The 22978-nt window shown below is 33.9% G+C and overlaps 3 protein-coding genes across 4 annotated transcripts; 2 read left to right on the top strand and 1 right to left on the bottom strand.

The window, feature by feature from the left end:
• Positions 1 to 899: 899 nt before the first annotated feature.
• Positions 900 to 2490, top strand: LOC125215854. 2 transcript variants are annotated; one of them, XM_048117420.1, is made up of 3 exons: positions 900 to 1264; positions 1370 to 1596; positions 2349 to 2490. In XM_048117420.1, the coding sequence occupies exons 1-3, from the start codon at positions 941 to 943 to the stop codon at positions 2416 to 2418; spliced, it is 621 nt and encodes a 206-aa protein (XP_047973377.1). In that variant the 5' UTR covers positions 900 to 940; the 3' UTR covers positions 2419 to 2490. The 2 variants fall into 2 exon arrangements, with proteins under 2 accessions (XP_047973377.1, XP_047973376.1); XM_048117419.1 differs by having other exon boundaries at positions 1370 to 2490.
• Positions 2491 to 3234: 744 nt separating this feature from the next.
• LOC125212756 (protein DMP6-like) lies at positions 3235 to 4014 on the bottom strand. The gene has a single exon (XM_048113003.1). The coding sequence runs from the start codon at positions 3983 to 3985 to the stop codon at positions 3329 to 3331; it is 657 nt and encodes a 218-aa protein (XP_047968960.1). The 5' UTR covers positions 3986 to 4014; the 3' UTR covers positions 3235 to 3328.
• A 14504-nt stretch (positions 4015 to 18518) lies between these two features.
• On the top strand, positions 18519 to 21867 carry LOC125214702 (receptor-like protein kinase HSL1). Its single transcript, XM_048115831.1, has 2 exons — positions 18519 to 21226; positions 21322 to 21867. The coding sequence occupies exons 1-2, from the start codon at positions 18625 to 18627 to the stop codon at positions 21705 to 21707; spliced, it is 2988 nt and encodes a 995-aa protein (XP_047971788.1). The 5' UTR covers positions 18519 to 18624; the 3' UTR covers positions 21708 to 21867.
• The last annotated feature ends 1111 nt before the right edge of the window (positions 21868 to 22978 follow it).

Below are 22978 nucleotides of genomic sequence, written 5' to 3'. Positions count from 1 at the left end.
GCCATATCTGATAGTTCATTGTGTGTCGGGAAGGTGGCCACCTTCCACGATCACATTGACCGGCCAACCCTTACGATGACTCACGGTCCATTCCTTTGTGTACACTAACTCGAATAGGATCTTGGTCCTATTGGAGCCGAATTCGTTTCATTCATTCATTCATTTGGCATCGCCAAGCAGATAGGCATCATAAAACAAACAATTTATGGCACGATAACATTTGAAAAAAAAGTAAGTGCGATTTTATCAAACAAAAATCATTTCATATATTTGATAATTTTATCCACACTTAATTGGATATAAAGCCCACCTCAAAGCTTCCAAGTAAAACTCTACAAAAGCTCGACCTTGGGTAATCAAACTCCGCGAACACACCCTTTTTGAAAGAGTATAATGATTTAAATTAGTTTTTATGAACATACATAAGGTGCATGACATGAAATGATCCTACATGTAGTATGCGTCCTACGTTCGGGGTTCGATCAAGATAACTTCATTCCACTTAAAAAGTGGATCTCTATTTCATAAGAGACCTTAAAATTTATTACTTGGGAGATGGTTCATTTAGCTCCTACATTCTTAACTTCAAGAAAATAATTAAGTAAGGAGGGCAAGATATTAATTAATCATAAGATTAATTATTTAAAAGCTTCAAACATTTCAAGAAATATTAATCCAAAATTAAGAGATAAGGTTCATTTTATTACTTATGCTTCAAAGCCCAAAACTCTCATTTCCTCTAAATTCTTTGGCCCAAGATAAAAATAATTAAAAGACCATCTTCCAAATAAATAAATTACTTGGCCCAAAGGGGAGGCCCAAAGAAAGAAAAAACAAAAGGAACCCTAGAAGAACAAAAATCAGATTTCCTCTTCCCCCTTCTTTTCTTCTTCACAGCGGCGCCCCCCCCTCTTTCTCCTTCTCTACTGCCCAGCCGGCCATGGCGCCGCCGGCGAGCGACGCCGGGCGGCCTGCCTGCCTCTCGTCTCTCTCTCAAAATCTCCATCCAACCGTCCCCTATCTCGCGGCTCCTCCCTCTCTCTCGGCCTCACTCTCGGTTTCTCTCTCTCTCTCTTCTACTCCGCCGGGTTCAGCCACGGCGCCGCCGGCGAGGACGCCGACGCGTTTCCTCTCTCTCTCAGTCTCGCTTTCTCTCGGTCTCGCCTCAGCCGCCTTGGCGTTGCCGGCGAGCGACGCCGGACGCCGGTCGTGTCTGCCTCCTCCTCTCCTCGTCGCCCGTTCACCGCCGACCTCCGCCGTCCAGGTACTTCTTCTTCTTCCCTCCTTCTCTTCATCCTCTCACCTCACACACTAAGTTTATGGACGTTCGAACATACACACATACTTCTTACTCTCGGTTTGATTTCAGGCGCCGATTCGCCGAGTGAGGGGAGAAGGGTGTAGCGGGGTTTCTTTCGGGGTAGCTGCGGCGTCGTGGGTGGCTGCCGGAGGCAGCAGCGATGGCGGTGGCTGCTGGGGACAGCAGCGGGGCGACTGGCTGCCGGAGACAGCAGCGGGGCGGCGGTGGCTGCTCCGAGGGCAGCGAGGCGGGGGTGGCTGTTTTCGGTGGCTCGGTGTTTTCATGAACTCTAAAGAGCTAAGTCCACATTTTCATCTTATGCTCGATATTAACTTCGATAAGAGAGTTCGTGGTTTCAAGAATGACAACATGTTTTGGTGTTCAAGTCTATAGGTTTAAACATATGATAGCTAAGTTATTGTTTGAACCAAAGGAATTTAGGTATGTGCATAGATAGTCTTATGTTCAAGGTACCTAGTTCTTGATTTAAAAAAAAAATGAGCAATGTTTGGTCTATTGATATTGGTATGAGAAGGGAATGTTTGAATGAATCGCTATCATGGTGTGATCGAATTTAATCAATTGTGATGTAAAGTCTAGAGAATTTAACATGGTGAAAGAAAGTTACCTTGAAGAAGTGGAGGTGGTGACAAGAGACTTTATTTCCTTTGCTTGAAACTTTCCAAATCCTCACTTGAATGAAATTTGGTGGTGTAGTGTTTCTTTGTAGTGGAATAAAAGATTTCAAGGATGAGATGAGTGTAGTATTTATAGAAGAATTGATGCATAGGAAGAACATGGGTAAAAGCTTGATTCATGGAGGAATTATATTGCCCAATGGTTAGGGACTTTTTGCCAAATAAGGTAAGTTGTCACTTCAATCATTTGTCATGCCAAAAATGGCAAGAATATTATGTCACGTCTCTCAAAAAGGCGTGAGCCGTCAATTGGAAAACGTGAGCCGCCGTTTGGTTTGCGTGTTTGATGTGATTTGATTTCGTCCGATTGTCTCGTCTTGATTTAACGTGCTTCTTATCCATTCGTGTAGGTATCGGGGTTCAAGACGTGGCTATTGCGCAAGATCCGGAGGGCATGGAGAGTATTTTATTTTTTTATAAATATTTACTTAAACGTTGAACTCGTGTACGGACTTTTATTTGAAACTCGGTCTTCACAAACGGACTTTTATTAGAGCAAACATTTATATTGACTATTACTATTTTTTGTTCACTACTCAAAATATACTTCACAACGATTAATCATAACAAGAAGTAATAATAAGAAAATTTAGACGCGAAACTTATATATATATATATATATAGATCGGTGTTCTAAGCCTTAGGGTAAAAAGTCGGGGTGTTACATATGTACTATGCATCAACAAGAATAATTCAAAATCAATCAAAATGTAGCCTTCAAGAGTTCTTGAGTTTTATTTTCCGCATTTTACTTTTTCAACAGGGTGTGTGTGCATATGTGTTAGTGCGCATGTGTGTGTGATTTTTCAATTATTAAAAATTTAAACAAGAAGAAAGGAAAATGAAATGGAATGGGATGGTCATTCCTTAGCTAAATGGATGGAATGACTATTCTCATGTGGAATGGAATGGTGATTCTTATGAAAAAATTTACTACCAAGCAAAAAATTATTCCATTTCCTCTTTCCATTCCATCGTACCAAGTAGAGCCTAAGTGTTTTATTTACTAGTATTACTTTTAGTAAAGAATCTCATATTCTATTAACTCATTCTATTCGTATGTTATTTTAAAACTAATAATTCATTTTCCATTGCATTTATTAAATCTTGTGTCAGATTAACTTACAACATTTAATTGTGCACGAATGGAGTATATAATAGATACTTAGATAAAGATAGCTAATTTGTATTCCTTTCTCTCATTATAGTTTTATTATCAAACGTTTCAACGCAACCTTAACCCATCAATGTTTGTATTAATCCATAAAATTAGAAGGTAGAAAAAAAAGATAGTGAATACACAAGGAACATTTATATTGAGGCGTAGGATTTAACAATCAGTGAGTGGAAAGCCAATGCCATGCCGTTTCGTAGGAAAAACCACAAAAAGCATACTACACATAACTCCAATCCCCACCGGCAGCGCCGTCAGCACCTCCTTCATCCCCGTCGACGGCGCCGGCCACAAGCACTCCACCACATTCTCATTAAACATCGCCACCGCAGCAAACACCAGCACCGACATCACCGCGTGCGCGAAGTCAATAAACTTGAGCTTATACCTCGCCGCCATCTCCGGCGGCAGCGTCGCCGATCCGTCGATAATCCAGAGCCCCTTGAAAGTGGCGAAGCCGTAGCAGAGGCTCCCCTTCTGGTCCTTGACGCTGTCCGTGAAGCTCAGCAGGAAGCACGAGAGCGCGCAGAGGCCGAGGAGCGAAACCGTCATGGCCCGGGCGGCGGCGTCGCAGTGGCCCTGGTTGGAGAATATCGGCGCCAGGAGCTGGAAGCAGAGGGCCGTGCCGGTGGGCAGGAGGTTGGCGAGGCACGCGGTGCTTTGAAACGTCTGGCTGATGGCTTGTTGGATGAGGTTTCTGTCTACTTCCGGTACGCCTTTGCTTGATAGTAGCGGCGCCTTTACTTTGTCGTCTTCTTCTTCTTCTTCTTCTTCTTCGATTATCATGTCTTGACACGATGGCTTAATCTCCATTGATGTATACGAACTAGTACTAAATTGTTGTGTTGTCTTCTCTATATATAGGTGGGGATTGATGAATGTTTGGGATGAGTGGAATGGAAGGAAATTTGGTTTGCTTTGCTAGGTTGTTTTGGCTTGCAAGGAACGAAAATGATCACCATGGTTTTGGTTTTTATATAAAATGAGTTTTGTTTGAAATAATGCAGTTTCGTTAACTGGATTTTAGTTGGGCAGCTTAACTTTGAGTGAGGTTTTTGTTTGCTGTTTTTGGGGTTGTGAGGAGGAAGATCACGTCGCCAAAACTTTGTTATCTTGTGTTGCTATTGCGTAGAAAGTATTGTCTCAATTTTAATTTCGGGTATATTGCTGAGACGCAAAGTTTACAATCACTAATAAATAATTAAAAAATGTGGGGCTTCTGCTTGGGTTTTTTAATAAAGTTCGGTGGTCCGGTCCAGAGATATTATCACTTTGTGTGTTCAATCAATAATAAGTACAGAAGAAAGAAAATAGAAATACGTGAGAAGTATTTTCTACAATTAGGATGACTGATTGGACACATGAGGTGCCGAATATGTCCGAACCACTTAATAGTTACTCGGTTTGTTGGTGACAGTTACTTTAATTATCGGTAGGCTTTTTGTGTGTATACTTTAATTTCAATCCATAGTACTACATCACCATAAATTATGCGCGTCTTGTGAATTGTGAAAGTTATTTTTTTAGCATATATCTTTCCTTTTTTGTTGGGTTTCTAAAATTTAGACTTTTTTACCTATCGTAGAAGAGGTTTTCATAAATTATTGCTAGGAGGAGAATCAAGATTTTAAAACTGATCAATAGAAGTAGTTTTGATCAATGAATTATATGTAGAAAATATCACATATTAATCATTAGCTTAGCACACACATTGTTGCAACTCAAAATAAATCAATAAAATAACAATTTTTAACACAATAACCAAAATAATAATTAAGTTCCATATCAATATTTTTAGTGTCACGGCTTTATTTTAATGCAATAAAAATATGAACTAAGATGACATATGGGCCATGTTTGGTTGTCAGGATTCTGTCTGGGAAAGTAATCTGATTCTTTAAATTTTAAATTCCTGCGTTTGCTTCAGTTTTTAATCAAACTGGGAAAGTAATCAAAATTCGGGAACAAGAAAAGTTAGTACAACTTTCCAGGATTCTGAAACCTAACTTTTCTTAGATATTCTTTTTCCCAGTTTTAGGATTTTTACATATTTAAGCAATATAGTATAGTTTTAATAATAATAATAATATAATAATATAACAATATAATAATGATAAATAATAATAATAATAATAACAATTACAATGTTTAAAAAATAATTTAAAATTTTAAATCATACTTAATTTCACTATAATAAATACTATAATTAAAATTATCATAATTATATTTATATTTTATAATAATTCATAATAGTATTAAAAAATTAAAATATAATTATATAATATAAATCTTTTAATAAATATTAAATTAATAATAAATCAATAAAGTCTTAGTGCAATTTTAATTTATAAAATTTATTCAATCATAATATTCATAAATATTAGAATTATAATATAATAATTATTATATTTATTATTATAATAAATGAGTATTATAATAGTCCATCTAACTATAATTATAATTATATTATTATATATTACGATGGATAATCCATATTTAAACTATCCATTCTAATAATAAATATAATTATATAATTATTATTATTTGTAATTAATAGTTTATTTAAAATTTTATAATATTTTTTTTATAAATAAAAAAATAATAAGTATATTTTTAGTTTGGTGTTTAAATTAAATATAAATTTAAAATCTTGATATTTTCCAAACACAGGAAAATAAAGTTACTGGGAATCATATTCCTGGGATTTATTTTCCTAGGAATCATTTTCCTTATCGACTTTACTTTCCCGCCAACCAAACATGGCCATGGAGTATTGTAGATTTCCCAGTGCTGATAGTTTAAACAACCGGTTTACATTGAAGCATGAAAAAACATTTGGATTACAAAATTAATCCGAACCACTTCAAAAAACAACCCAAGAAAAAAACACTTCGGCCCAAAAATACCTCAAATAAACCGGCCGAGAGCAAACTTAGCAACAACCCAAATCTGCTGTCCACTGCAGCCACAACCGCGACTTCGTCGGACACCACGGCACGTCGCTGACCTTCTCTGTCACGATGCTGACCACCAATGGACCATAAAAGGTTTATATTATGTGGGCTGAGATCCACTTTAATATTCATAAGACTAACTCTTAGCTTCCTTTAATATTTGGGCCAAAGGCCCATATTGTATGTCTGTTGTTCTCCAACATAAACGACACTCACACACAGATATATGTGTAATCTAGTAGGAGTAGTACTAATATTGTAACAATTGATTTCCTAAAATAATACTTCTATATAATATATTAATTAATTGTGCGGTTACTAATTAGGATATTATATTCTCCAGTTGTTCAACAATTCTCACCGAATATTCTAATTTAAATTTTATCTAATGAACTGCATGCAGTAGATGAGGTCTGCACTCTCCGCAGTGGGATGTTATTTTTAATATAGTCAAATATTTGTAGTCATACCTTTTTAATAGAATACTAGGAGTGCTACACTAAGATCTGCCATATATTTGTCGAAGTAATTATAAAGTTATCCATATCTTAGTACTAGAAAATTGTGAGACTCTAACGAGTCAAAGTCATAATTATGCATAATTATCGTTTTTAGGTGGTTGACGACTCTAATAAGACTATAATTAAGTGCTGGGGAAATATTAATTAAATACGGAACACTAAAATTACTTTTATAACTTTGATTTCATTTTCTTCTTAGAATGGCTGGGATAATTATTCAAAAAGTATTTGTCTTAAATGACAACTGATAGTGGGAGAAGGCTATCATTGTGTCATTTCAAAATATTGAAACAACCCCTACCACCAAATGGACGAACCTCATTCTATAAACCATTTTTGGTGTTTTTCTTGACAATATAATGATAATAATAAATGCTTTTAAAAACCTATATATGTGCTGCTAAAACCTATGTACTCTAAAATATTTTCACTATTATGCGGTATATTTGTGGGATAAGGAGACAAATGAAGCTACAATCTATAGGTGATGTGAGGGAAAGAGAATATGCACAAAAATGTATGCTAATTGAAAAGTTGTACTAGTATTTTTATTCCATGCCTAATTATTGAGAAGAGGGACCAATGTTTTTCATCTGAAAATTTCTCATTTCTCTAGTGAAAAATCGATTAATTATCTGACTTTTCATTCCCTCATTTAGGGGAGTGCTGTTTATTGAATCATAAGTCGATAATCATTTTGCTTCTTAAAAGTGCCGGTTTTGGAATTCACAAATTCACTAAGTGCAAAGGCTTCCAATAACATACTTTCTATTCTTGTCACATGAAATAATTTTGGGTGCAATTTGTGAATACTCATGTTTCATAAAATTTAATTAATTTGTCAAAACAGATAATAATTAATCAATAATCCAAGCATAAAATAACTTCAAACAATTTTTAATTTAAAATTACATCGTTCAAACGTTAATAAATTAAATTGCAAGAGAATTTCGAATTTAAAGTACTACTTTCACTTCGACCCCCACCATGATGGGTAGATAACTAGATATAGTTATGCGGGGACAGAAGCAAATGCATATATGACTCAGAATTTGTTTATTTTTTAGTACTATATTGTAATATATATTTCAATTTTCCATATTTATGGTATTTTGTAAAAAGAAATTATCACGTGCAAATTCTCCCATGCATTGATGCTCAAAAGTGATCGAAAAATCCATTCACAATTTACAAATTTACATTTAAAGTGTGGCCACATATGGTTATAGGCATCACTCATTGTCTCCCTAGGTTTCTTATTTCAATTGAACCATCAAATATTTTGCCAGCTGTTGATTTATTCTTTAATTCCATCTCAATAATTTATAAGAAATTATTTGTTCCCTTTCTAGAGAAAGAAAACTCTACTACAATTTGGTGCAGTGTGGAGTATAATTTTGACGTGCATGATTTGATTTCTCCCCTTATTTTTTGACGATTAATTTGGCTGCATGTAACTACCATCGCCGATTATATCATGTTGTCTTAATGGAAGCTGATCTCATGTTTTGCTGGATATCTATCTGGTGGGGTGTAAAATATATAATAATTAATTTTATGTGTAATTTACATTTATATGCAACTAATATTAATTACTTAACGAACAAAAATAATCAATATTTTACAATTGTTTTAAAATAAATCTCATTTAATTTTGCGATTGAATGTGATTAGGATGAGTGAAGAGTTAGTTTGTGACTTTTTGGCTTGAAATTAAATAGAAAAATTAATTTAGTCTGTAAAAATGCGGGAGATGATCCAAACAAAAATGCATCTAAATCAGAAATGCGGCATAAATCTTGTGGCCTTGGGATTAGGTTATCCAATGACCAATAATTAACTAAAAACACGAAAGGTCATTATTAATCAGTTTCAGGACATTTTATAAAATTTGGGTTTGATGTTATTTTTAGATCATTTAAGTCATCTTTCATTAAAATAACCTAAAAATAAACTAACAATGACCTAAGAATCCCCTCCGTGTGATTTTATTTTGCATTTTTATATTAGGATCCAGTTTTGTATGAATAAAAAAAACCCATAAAAATGCTAGTACTATATATGGACCCTAAATTGTGAACCATCAACATTGAGTTTTGAAATTAATAGGCGTCCCACTATTAAAAATTAATATATTAATAGTATATTCTTTCTGAAATACTAACAATTAATAAATAAATTGAAAGTGTGCATTACTAAATTACACATAACTAAAATAGCCATAAATTCCTCACCAAATTCTGACTTACAAATGAAATTAAGTTTTAATGAAGTTAAGGATTGGACTAGTATTAATTACATCGGTGAGTGTGACATGTAAAACAAATCTTATAAAAGTTAATGTGATCCCACCTACTTAATATAAATTAATTTAAAGAAACTTTAGATAATAAACTAAGCCGCATTTTTACAACTTAAGTACACTTGTTAACAGCCTGTTAAGAGTGGCAAACATAGGTCATGTGCCCACGCCTCCCAACTTACAATCACAATAAAAAATGTCTTTTTACACTTTTCCAAACAACTTACTATATGTTCTACACTATTTGTCGATTTTGAATTACAGTTTATTACTGAATTTTGTAGTATAAATTAATCAGGTGATGTGTGTTTAGGGAATAAAGTGGAAAGACCAATTAAACTTTTTACCGGGCATATTTATATTTCCTTAATTTACTATACTTTGTGCGCACTAAATATATAGTTATATACACAGACTATATTAATAAAACGACGATCATGAAAAAAGTTAACAAATCTGAGTCTCGATATAGCTTTTGCCATAACAATGGCTGACATTTACATCCATATTCAAATATTTTGCTATTTGTTTTGGGATCCCACAAAAGAAATTTAAATAAAAAATAGCAATACTTTTACTCAATGTTTTGAATGATCAATACATATCCTTTCCTATACTGAATCCTAACCTAACAAGTAACAATGCAAGAAACTAATTGATCAATGTGTGTTTGAATTGGTAGATAGGAACATTTAAAGGGTATTTACTAGCTCAATCTAGTATTTCAATTGCCATATAACTATTCTGTGTGGCACATTCTTAGGGCAAGGAGCCCGTTATATTAGGGCAAGAAAAGGGTGTATTACTATCAACAAAAATTTAGTGATAGCAAAATATGCCAATCTTAAATTAACTAAAATTACTAATATAACCTTTAGATTCAATATACTATAAAAAAGTCAGAGGATAGTTTTGGAATTTCACACTATAAAGTGGTAGTATATAGCATATCAAACATATGTTATTAAAGACTATAGATAATATACCATCAATTCAAACACCATAAAATAGAATTAGAAAACCGAAAAAAAGCATTGTTGCAAAATGATTGTGCTCTTATCTAAATGAAATATAAACTCCGGTTCAAACACACCTAAGCTAGTACTAGAGAGCAGACTAAACACATGACATTCATTAAGGCCATAATATTACACAATTCTATTATTTTAGATAATATTTTATATGAGGTTAGAAAATTATAGTATCCCTATATATAACGAGTCACTTCACTTATCATTAATTAAGTACGGAACCTCACTAGGATTTTGTAGGTATCTCTTGCTATTTGTGATAATCAGATCTCGATTTAAGGAGTTTGTATTGTTTACTATGTGATCGTATTTGAATTTGCTGCAAGATCTATACATATGCAAGGTTGACGTTGTTTGTTAGCTAGATCTTGTTCTTTGTTATTTGTTAATTTATGTGTTGTTATTAGTGCACTTCTAATTTTGTTTTTCTTTTGCTATTTATCTAGTCACTCGTATTGGACCTTCTTCGCCAACATCTGGCTTTGAGTATTTTTTTCATTCATAAAAGAAAACGTAACCACACCGAATCTAATAAATTTACCAATTAATTTACTCTAACCGCGGGGTGTTAAAGCTTGATCTGTAAAGTTTCCTTGCTTAATCAAACTGAGTTAATGGGAGAGGAGAAATGGAGAGTGGGGTAGAAAGAATGAGATGATGATAATGAAAGTGGGAAGAAACAGGCTGAAAATGGGTTGGTCACAAAATATTGTTAATTAAGAGCAAAGAAGGTGTGGTCTATGCCTTAAAGTTTGTGAAAGGCCTCGTGATTGGGTCCCACAAAGATTCAATCTTCAAAGTTTTGATCAACACTCAGCAGCCACACTTAGTGTGTCACAAATTTAATCTTATTAAATGTTTTATTAATCTTAAAGCGCTATTTAATTAGGATTTAGGAGTATATCATCATTGGTTCAGCTATAGTACTGGTACTGCTTTTCTACATTGGACCACTATAGTACTTGTAGCAAGTAGGTTTCAAGATCCCAATTGCTTTTTTCAATCTTTCTCCACTCTTTGCTCTTTTAATATGCATTGTTTTGTTCAAGCTTTTCAATATTTAAGCATGCTAAAGTTTATTCTGGTTATAGATTTTGCAAAAATCCAGAACTTGATGATTTGGATCAAGAAAATATGTGATCATAGTCTTAGATTTTTGAGGTCTACCAAATTAACATAATAAGATCATCTAAAACTCAACTAGAACATGCATGTATGCTACTCTATTATGGAGTATACATATATTTTAAATAATTATGATTTTTTACAATTTCTTCTTCCATGATTAAGTGGCTTAGAAGTTAAGGGAGAAAATTGCATTCATGAAACTATATACACACGCAAATTTGTGACACTGTAATTTCTACAAAAAATGAAAATTAGACATTTAAGTAAAGTACGATCGGGACCTCTACCAAAATATAATATTCAAGTAGTAACATTTTTCTGTAGATTGGCTTAAAGTTATGGCATCCAATCAATTCAGATACTCGACATTATACCATATGTGATTATGGCAAACATTTTGATTAAGTGGTTTGCACTTTGTTCAATCTCAAAATTGCGTTATTCCGACAAGCATCATGAGTTGGGAAATCAACGTTACACCATTAACGTTGTATAATTGCACTACTTTTTTGCAGGTGGATAATGATTATACAAAAATACTATATCTGTAAATAATTAACGATCACATATTTTTCATTTTAAATAGAATCAACAAAACGAATGACTGTGCAAATACTGGAAAAGCACATGTTTTATCGTTAATTACTAAAAAAATTGAAATAAAGCTAATAATTGTCGTTTCTTTTTCATAAAATGACCTAACACCTGTTTAGAAAGTGGAAAGAATACCCTTTCCCTTATAATTTAATTAGGTCGTAATCCACCAAGATTCTCAATCCTTGCGGCCATAATCTCTTTCATATTTACAGCAATTCACAAATATTTAAACAGGCTAAATTTGATGCAAAAAAAGTCCAACATGTATTACATAGATAAGTCGATATTGTATGTATTACGAGTTGACGGATGTAGAGTAATTTATTTGAAGTAAATTACCGAATAAATCATGAAATCTGATCAAATTCTAATCCAGCCTACATTTTTCAATATCTGGAAAAAAAAAATAACGAAAGACAAAGTTTTCTCAATTATCCCATCGTTTTTTTTGGAAAATTTCGCGTTGATTTAGTAGCCAGGTTAAAACATGGGGACATATCATTTCAAATTTAACTAGACGATGTGGTTTTGCTCAACATGTTTTATCCACATATTTTAAACAAGTTGTCATATCAACGTGTAGTCCACAAACAATGGAAGGATAGTATAATTGAGAAATTTCATCTTCACGATTTATTTTTCAGATTTTGAAAAGGATATGACAACCAAGATTTGACCTTCTTTCGCGATTCATTTGGCAATTTGCCCTAGTTTATATACAAACATATTTCATATAGTACTAATTCGTATTTGGTATATTACGGATACTTATGCAACTTGCTCATTAATTAATTTGGTAATTATTCCAGTTCCAACAATATATAAATGCTTGCATGCTTTAACTAATGAAGAATAGCCCAAATTTAGGATATGTCGTACTCTAAATACTCAATAGCGAGGTTTATCATAACATCTTTAACGTAAAGATTAACCAGTGCAACAGTTAATTAATTACATTTATTTACCATCATTTTGTGTTTGTGCTTTACTTAAACAAAACGTTGAAAATAGTTGGTCGTGTCTTGTTATAGCAGATAGGTACAACTACTTTGGATAATCATATAATTACTGCCCTGGTGCTTGATACTACAACTATAAAGATTATGAAACTCCAAAAGTTTGGCTAGTCCCATTGTTTCCATAAAATGCGATTATCTAATTCTATTATGGGTAAAGATAAATTAACAAAAATTGTATATACAAAATGCCCTCAAATTTTAAACCGGTTATCTCATTGACTATTATTTCAATACTAAATTTCCCTTTTATTAGATTTGTAAAGTCAAATCACTATTAAATCACAAGACTTATATATAGTATGGAATTATAAACAATCATGGGAATTAAAACGTCCCATTATTTAGGCATTCATAAATAGAATTTCTTCACTTAGTAAAATTTTTCTCTTACTAATATTATCATTTAAAATTTGGAAGTAATACCGTTAAATTTCTTAAATTTATATCTAACTATTGTCATTTTAATTTGATATATCATATCTAATTTCTTATACTATATCGTATCTAATTTTATTTCATAATTTTCGCGAGAAAATATAGGGGATAAAAAAATGATTATTCATCAATAAGTTATTCCACAGTAAAGAGAAATTAATAATGACAATGATGATAATAATAAATAACTGAACAAGAATAACTATTATTATTTTAAATTATGTTTTGGCTATTATATACCGTAATACTAATTTTGTAAAGGTTTTGGGTGAAGATACAGAAATACAAGAAAATCGACTTGATTATCATCAGTTAATTAGGCGACCATGCTAAAAAAATAAGTATTACATATAAATGTAGTCATTTTTTAATTTACAATTAGAGAATTATTTGAAAATTAAATAGATGTACGCGTACTATAGTCATTTTATTGTTACTACTTATTATATATCATATATCCTATCTAATTTTGTTTCATATTTTTTGCATGAAGACGTAGAATATAAAAAGATCAACTTAATCATCATTAATTAATTGGGTGGTATCACTAAGAAAATTTAAGGTTATGTATGTATAGTCATTTTTATAATTTAAATTATAGTAACTATTATCAATTTAATTGTTATAATTATTTATAATTAAACAATTCGACTCAAATAACTATTGTCAGTTTAACTGTTATATGTCATAGCTAATTTCGTTTTATGAATTTTGAGTGAAGTTGTGAAGTATACAAGGAAATCGACGTAATGATCCACAATTAGTTGGGTGATAACATTGAGAAATTAACTATATATACATTTTATTATTTATAATTTAAAAAATTATTTAATAATAAATATTTGAACGAGAATGATTATTATCAATTTAAATTATTTTTTAGTATTATTCTATGTCGGATCTAATTTCGTTTCAAGATTTTTACATGGAGATGTATAGTATACTAGGAAATTGACTTAATGATGGTCATTTAGTTAAATGATAATATTAAGTGACTAAGTATATATTCATATAGTCAATTTTATAATTTATAATCAATAATTTATTAAAAAATAATTGGATGCGAATGAAGATTTTAAATTTAAATTAATTTTTATTTGTACCATGTATCGTATTCAGTTTATTTTTAGATTTTTGTGTGAGGATGTACAATATACAAAAAAATCGCTTAATAAGCATCAATTATTTGAGTGATAGTACTAACAAATAAAGCACTCGTATATGTACATGCAATTAATTTTATAATTTACAATCTTAAGAATTAATTAAGAATAAAATAATTAGACATAGATGACTATTATCAATTTATTTTATTTTTCACTATTATATATCCTATCTAATTTTATTTTATGATTTTGGAATGAGGATGTAGAGTATAAAGTGAAATAAACTTAATGATCATTAGTTTTGGATTATCATCGATCTACTTAATCAAACTGGCACTGAGAAATTAGGTACTAATACTAAATAAGAGAAATTAGGTACTAATACTAAATAATATATGTAGTCATTCTTATAATTTACAATCATAAGATTTTTCAAAAATAAAAACTAATTAGACAAAATTATTTTTATCAACTTATTTTATTTTTTAATATTACATATCATATCTAATTTCATTTCATGATTTTTGCGTGAAGATATAGAGTATACAATAAAAGCGACTTAATAATCATCAATTAGTTGGATGATATTAGCAATGGAAAATTGAGTATACATACCTGTAGTCATTTTTATAATATGCACTCTTAAGATTTATTTAAAAATTAATATAATTGAAAGCGAATGACTATTATCAATTTAATTTGTTCTTTTCACTATCATGGAGTATATCATGTTTAAGTTCATTTTATGGTTTTTGCGTGAAGAAGGTGCAGAGTATACAATTAAATCGAATTAATGATCATCAATTAGTTGTGTGATCACTGAGAAATTAAATATATACGCATGTAGTCATTTTTATATTTTACAATCTTAAGGTTTACTGAAAAATAAAATAATTGGATGTAAATGACTATTATCACTTTAAATTTTTTTTTCACTATTATATTTAATATTTAATTTTGTTACATGATTTTTATGTGAAGATGTAGTATATGCAATGAAATCGACTTAATGATCATCAACTAATCAGATGATACTAATAATGAGAAATTAATTAGTAGTAGCATATATACATGTATTATTTTTATAATACAATATTAAGGTTTATTTAAAAATAAAATAACTGGACATGAATAACTATTACTCATTTAAAGTTATTTTTAACTATTATATACTCTCTATTTAGTTGTGTATCATAAATTTTTATTGGAGATATAGAGCATACAAGTAAATCGATTAATAATCATACTTAGTTAGTTGGGGATAGCATAAGAAAAAGATATACGCATGTAGTCAATTTTATAATAATTATAATCATAACAATTATTTAATAATAAAATAAATAATTTTTTACTAGTATTGTGTAACATATTTTTAATTTTATATCATAAAATATATAAATAATTAAAAGGACCATGTATACTGAAAAAAGGAAGCAGAAATTTAATTTCGTTGCCTACACTCTTCACGTAAATTAAGCAATTATATTAATCTCTAGATACAATGAGGACATATTAATCTTTTCCTAAATCACTACATATTTTGATTGGAAACTTATACTTTCTTAAGTGGTCATGTAAGGATATATATGTAATATATCAAATTCATAAATTGCATTATAAATTTATTACAATGTAAAATACCTAAAATATCCTATTTTGTATATACAATTTTTGTTAATTTATCATCACTCTTCTATTATTCTGAATGCAGTAGTAAAATTTACTGTGACTTCATACATTCATTTTAATGATTTTATTATTTCTAGTTTTAACAATAAAAATGTGTTTTTTTAAGTCAATTAGCCGAAAAAATAAATATGATAGCTAGTTTAACAACATTTAACAAACAGAGATGTAAGGACATCCATAGCCTAATGCTTAGCGGTTGCGCAAAGCATGTCTGCTAAGTGCTTAGTGCTTAGTGCTTAAGTACGATACTGCACGGTCTCTAACGTGAAGGTGAAGGTGCGTGCAAAAAAAAACATGTTGATAAGACAATCAATGGTTGTGTGCCACATGACATTTCACTTTTTTTTTTTATTTCTAAAACTAATTTCATCTATGTATTTTTTTTGTTATGCTGGTCAAATTTATGCATGTATTTTTTTCAATTTTATTTCTAAAATCTATGTATTTTTACAGTGTGATATTTATGTATATCGATTTTTTATAGATTAAAAGATCGGTAGATGCTATCTAATGGGTCATGCATGTGTTTCTCATTGAATTTGACTACATATGATATGACGTAAGCATACGACTGAGTATATCTATAAAATTTGAAACTTTATCCTCCATTTAAATAACTTTTATGTTTTTTTTGGGACGAACGACACTATTTATTTGATTCTTAAAGGGCTCAACAAAAAATGGTCAGAATATCAAATGCTGGTTAGAAATGTTGTAAACTACCACATTAACTCCACTCGTGAATTTTTCTTCTATTTGAGTATTAAATGCAAAATTTACTGCTGCATGCTTAGGTGTTTCTCATGAATCAACATACTTTCTTATCGGCCCTATAATCTTGGTGAAAAGCATTGAAAATGGTCTGCATATTTGTTGAACTGATATATCAGCAATCAGATCACATTCATTCATTGTGTATCTAATATTCATAAAGTAGCTAAGTATTCATATCAGCTCTCTTATATTACAGGGGATATTTGAATTACTATTACTCGTACCCTGTTTGGTTTTATAACTTTATTAGTTGTAGTATTGAAATTGAATGGTTATCTTATTGGACAAGAATGCGAATGGAATGGGTAGTCAGCGCTGCCAAGTTGGAAAGTTTGTGAAACTGAAAAATTATTTGACAGTGTTGGAACAGTAAAAAGAAAGATAGGTAGCATATTAAACCTTTTTTTTTTAGCAGTGCAATAATTGAAGGTAATTTTTAAATTTTGTCAACCCCAAAATTCAAATTTACGACCATGTATATTGTTTCATTTTAAATTTCACATTTAAAGTTTCTGACTAAATTTCAAATTTTACTTGCATGGTTGCATTAAACTTTATTTTGATATTTTTTATCCCAGTGATTTTTAATGATCGAGGTAGTACTATATGAAAACAAATTTAAAGTAGTTATGAGAGTGAGACACAGAATTCACTGTTTAGTTTTAGTTATTGGATAAATATGTTCACAATATTTACTGTTGCACTGTCAATCTGCAATCTGGGAGTTAAAGTATTGACATTTCTTATCCTGAAAACTACAGTCTTGGTGGATAACAGTAGATGACTGACTGTGTTTCTAACCTCATTGGTCTATTTTAATCTCTTTAATTTGGGCTATTTTTAGGATATGGAACAAGAATATAGAGGTGGAGGAAGTAATAAAGAAAACACACGCATCATTGAAATTGTATGACTCACAATTCAACGTAGCTATATTACTACGGAGTATATTTTATCATTAAAAATTTTTAAACTTCGAATTCTTTGGCAGTACCTGAAATTGTAAATTACAAATCCAATACATTGTTCACAAAATTACAAGCCGCAAATTCCAATATGACTGTCGGCCGCAGTCTTCCAGGAAGGAGTGGAGTCTGGAGCCATCTTCTTTGGTCGGGACTATAATCTCTATAAATTAAGTAACACATTTACAAATTACAATATTTTTATTTTTACAAAATGACTAACTCAACAGTGTTTGCTACATTTTGTATTGCTGATCACATTTATATTCATGTTATCTACCTAAAATGTTTTCAATTCTCAATGATATTACTAACTTTTAAGGACAGAGAAATTAAAAGATCAATGATGGCATTCATATTACTCTTTCATGATAATTTGTTTGTACGTACAATATCTAAATTTGATGTCACTCTGTTTTTATTTCATGACTTCTAGCTACGAATTCAACCTCTATGGAGTATGAACCATAAAGTCAGTAGTTCATGCATATTTAATGAGTGCATTTCATTCCATTCTCTCTTTACTACTGTAGGCACATTGCCTTAATATGATAAATTTATTCTATCAATTAAAGCATACTATGTTATGTAATTAGTAGAAATATATAACTATTTAAGGTATACATCAATTTGTATATAATCCATCAAGAGTGATATTACACCGACCTTCTACCAATACAAATCATGACTGCTGTGCATTTATGGTGTACTACTCAAATTAAAGTAAATTCCTTAAGTTTACTTAAACATAATCATTTTCCAATTTCAGAATAATTTTGGTGTTGGAATTAAAGGTGCATTCTATTTATATTTGAAAATTTCAAGAATCCATAAACAAACATGGCCTAGTTGAGGTTGAGCCAACTTCTCGCTTCCATCTTCCCTTGTCCACTTTTCACTCCTGCGGCAACCACCACCCACCGCCGGCAAAATGCTGCGCCACCACCATCTCATATTCCTACTCCTATTAACCCTCACATCATCGCCTCTAATCCTTTCCCTGAACCAAGAAGGCGTCTTCCTCCAACAAGCCAAGCTCGGCTTCGACGATCCCAACTCCGTCCTCGCCACCTGGAACCCTAGCCACGCCACTCCCTGCAAATGGACCGGCGTCGTCTGCGATCCCGCCACCCACTCCGTCGTCTCGCTCGACCTCTCCAGCTCCAATCTCTCCGGCCCCTTCCCTTCCATTCTCTGCCGCCTCAAAAACTTGATTTCCATCTCATTCTACGATAACTTCATCAACTCCACTCTACGCCCTGACGACGTCGTTTCGTGCCAGTCTCTGGAGCACCTTGATTTGGCGCAGAACTACCTCACCGGCCACCTCCCTGCCACGCTACCTCACCTCCCCAATTTGAAGTATCTCGATTTGACGGGAAACAACTTCTCCGGCGTGATCCCGGACAGTTTCGGAACGTTCCAGAAGCTTGAGGTGCTCGCATTGGTGGAGAATTTGCTCGATGGGACGATTCCGCCGTTTCTCGGAAACATCTCGACGCTGAAGCAGTTGAATCTGTCGTACAATCCGTTTTCGCCGGGTCGGATCCCGCCGGAGCTGGGGAACCTCACCAATTTGGAGGTGCTGTGGCTGACGGAGACGAATTTAGTCGGTGAGATACCCGAGTCACTGGGTCGACTCGTCCGGCTCACCGATTTGGATCTGGCGTACAACTCGCTGGGCGGCGCGATCCCGAGTTCGCTCACTGAGTTGACGAGTTTAATTCAACTCGAGCTGTACAACAACTCACTGACGGGTGAGCTTCCCAGCTCCGGCTGGTCGAACATGACGTCGCTGCGGCGGATTGACGCTTCCATGAACGATTTGAGCGGCAGCATTCCTGCCGAGTTGTGCGATTTGCCGCTCGAATCGCTGAATCTATACGAGAACAATCTGCGAGGTGAATTGCCGGAAGGCATTGCTGATTCCCCCAATCTGTATGAGCTGAGGCTGTTCCAGAATCACTTATCTGGGCGGTTACCGCCGAATCTCGGTAAACTATCGCCGTTGAAGTGGATTGATGTTTCAACCAACAAATTTTCCGGTCCATTGCCGGAGAATTTGTGTCTCAATGGTGCTCTCGAGGAGCTCTTGTTGATTGAAAACTCGATTTCCGGCGAATTACCGGCGAGCCTCGGGGAATGCCGTAGCTTGTTGCGCTTGCGGTTAGGGCACAACAGCTTTTCCGGTGAGGTACCGGAGCGCTTGTGGGGGCTTCCACACGTTTCCTTACTTGAGCTTGCCGGAAACTCGTTTACCGGCGGTATTGCGAAAACCATCGCCGGCGCTTCCAACTTATCTCAGCTGATTTTGTCGGGGAACTACTTTTCCGGTAGTTTGCCAGCCGAGATTGGGCTTTTGGATGGTTTGCTGGAACTTTCGATCAATGATAACAAGTTATCGGGTTCTTTGCCGAGTAGTGTAGTGAATCTTGGGCAATTGGTGAAGCTTGATCTTCACAACAATGGATTATCTGGTGAAATCCCAAGCGGGATTCAATCTTTGAAGAGGCTAAATGAGCTCAATTTGGCAAATAATGGATTTTCAGGGAATATTCCGAATGAGATTGGGGATTTAAGTGTTCTTAACTATCTCGATTTATCTGGAAATAAGTTCTCTGGAGAAATCCCTGTTGGATTGCAGAACCTGAAGCTTAATCTCCTCGATTTGTCGAATAATCGTCTATCTGGCGATATTCCGGCCATGTATGCCAAGGAAGTGTACAAAGATAGCTTCTTGGGGAATCCAGGATTATGTGGAGATATTGATGGTCTCTGCAATGGAAAAGGTGGAATCCAGGAAATGGGGTATGTGTGGTTGTTGAGATCAATCTTCATAGTTGCTGGATTAGTTCTGATTGTTGGTGTGGTTTGGTTCTACTTCAAGTACAAGAACTTCGACAAGGCGAAGAAGTCCATGGATAGATCAAAATGGACATTGATGTCGTTCCACAAACTGGAATTTAGTGAGAATGAGATATTGGATGCTTTAGATGAGGATAATGTGATTGGAAGCGGGGCGTCTGGTAAGGTATACAAGGTGGTATTGAGCAACGGTGAGGCTGTTGCTGTGAAGAAGCTCTGGGGGCGCCCCAAGTCAGCTGAGGATAGTGTTGATTTGGAAAAGGGCAATGGTGGTTTTGAGGCTGAGGTTGAGACATTGGGGAAGATTAGGCATAAGAATATAGTGAAGTTGTGGTGTTGCTGCAGCACCAGGGATTGCAAGCTTTTGGTTTATGAGTACATGCCTAATGGCAGCCTTGGTGATCTGCTTCACAGCACAAAAGGCAGTTTGTTGGATTGGCCGATTAGGTTTAAGATCGCCTTGGATGCTGCTGATGGCCTGTCCTACTTGCACCATGACTGTGCTCCCGCGATTGTTCATAGGGACATCAAGTCGAATAATATATTGCTGGATTCGGAATTTGGGGCTCGGGTTGCGGATTTTGGTGTGGCCAAGATGGTTGATGCTAATGCCAAGGGGAGCCACTCTATGTCTGTTATTGCAGGGTCTTGTGGCTACATTGCTCCAGGTTAGTTAGTTAGTTAGTTCCTCAATTTTCTTGATGAGATGATGTCATAGTTTTGATGTAGAATATGTGAATATTGAAGTGATATTTCATTTCAGAATACGGTTACACGCTTCGTGTGAACGAGAAGAGCGACACATACAGCTTCGGGGTGGTGATTCTGGAGCTTGTCACAGGGAAGCATCCCGTGGATCCAGAGTTTGGGGAGAAGGACTTGGTGAAATGGGTGTGCACCACGGTGGACCAGAAGGGCGTGGAGCACGTGATCGACCCTAGGCTTGATTCGTGCTTCAAGGATGAGATATGCGCAGTCCTCAACATAGGACTCCTCTGCACCTCCCCACTCCCCATCAACCGCCCTTCCATGAGGCGCGTGGTCACCATGATGCAAGCCATCGCCAACGGCACCCACCACAACGCCCCCGGGAAGGACGGAAAGCTGACGCCTTATTACTATCAAGACGCCTCCGATCAACCCACTTGAGGGGTGAAACAGTGAAAAATTGTTACTCCACATATTAGGTGAGGGGAGTCTGCCAATATGTAAATGAATCAACCACCAGAGGTTTTGTTACTCTGTTTGGAGATATTCTTACATTTATACCTTGTCTCATTTATGCACCTAACATGTTCACTTGCATCAATTGGGAATCTTGTTACAAACTTGATTTAGTCGTTGGAATGATAAATTTTTGCCATAAATGGTAATGCACTAACAAAGGGCCCAGAGGAAACTCCTCTTACAAAATAGGAACACAGACTGCTTCAGATTTTTGTCTTACAGTTGGAATTCTCCAATTGCAAATACAAACATTTTCTACCTTCTCAAACACTAGAAACATTTGTATTTGTCTGTTACCAAAAATACAAATAAAACATTTGCAGATAGCTATGAAAATTACTAATATCGCTGTCCAAACGGTGGGAAAGCGACGGTGTATATATGCGTGAACATTAATCCAATCTATCTTGCATTTAATATTATGGGTGCCTATATTTCTGGATTTCCTAAGTTCTGTAGAAGCATTTATGTGGTGACGTGGCTTATATCATACTATGAATTCGCATTAATATCAAGAATGTAGTACAGGTAATTTGAAATCGTTGCATTCACTCAATTCATAATTTAGGTACACATTTACTAACCGTTATTAATTTTGAGTCTATAAATGTACGCAGCCTTTAATTTCAAATTCATTTCTCAACCGCACCAACACTGACGACGCAATTTAAGAGATATACATTGATAGTAGTAGTTTATTTTTGTTTTTGAAATTCCATTATCAACTATGTGAATCAAGTCAATTAAACTAAGAAACTACAGTATTAGGTTTGTTTGACGAATGACGATACAATCTAAGAATCGAGATAATAAAACATATCAGCAAAAAGAAAATAGTTCATCAGCCCCAAAAGCACCAACTTCCAAAGTGAAAAAACAAGGAAATAGAAAAGCCACATGAACTTTTCTTAATAACTTCATATGCAATTGCTGGAATGGATGAATCCGATAGTTAATTAATCTTTAGTCGTTTGGTTTTTTTCTCTATGGTTAATTTGACCTATAGATACTTTTCATTCGTAAGTAACTTGATACTAAATTAAACAGTCGATACAAAAATATCCCATTTCCACGCATGCATAAGAGCATCCGCAATGGTCGGCTAGTCGAGATACCACGGGTGGCGGCACGCGCGGCGGGAGACGAGCGGCGGCGCTTTGGGAGTAGGCAGCGGCGACGGCGATGAGGGGAGT

Source organism: Salvia hispanica, chromosome 3, assembly GCF_023119035.1.
Source record: "Salvia hispanica cultivar TCC Black 2014 chromosome 3, UniMelb_Shisp_WGS_1.0, whole genome shotgun sequence".
In the NCBI taxonomy this organism is placed as follows: domain Eukaryota; kingdom Viridiplantae; phylum Streptophyta; class Magnoliopsida; order Lamiales; family Lamiaceae; genus Salvia; species Salvia hispanica.
Note: the sequence above shows the minus strand (reverse complement) of the source record. Positions and strands in the feature narration are given on the sequence as shown.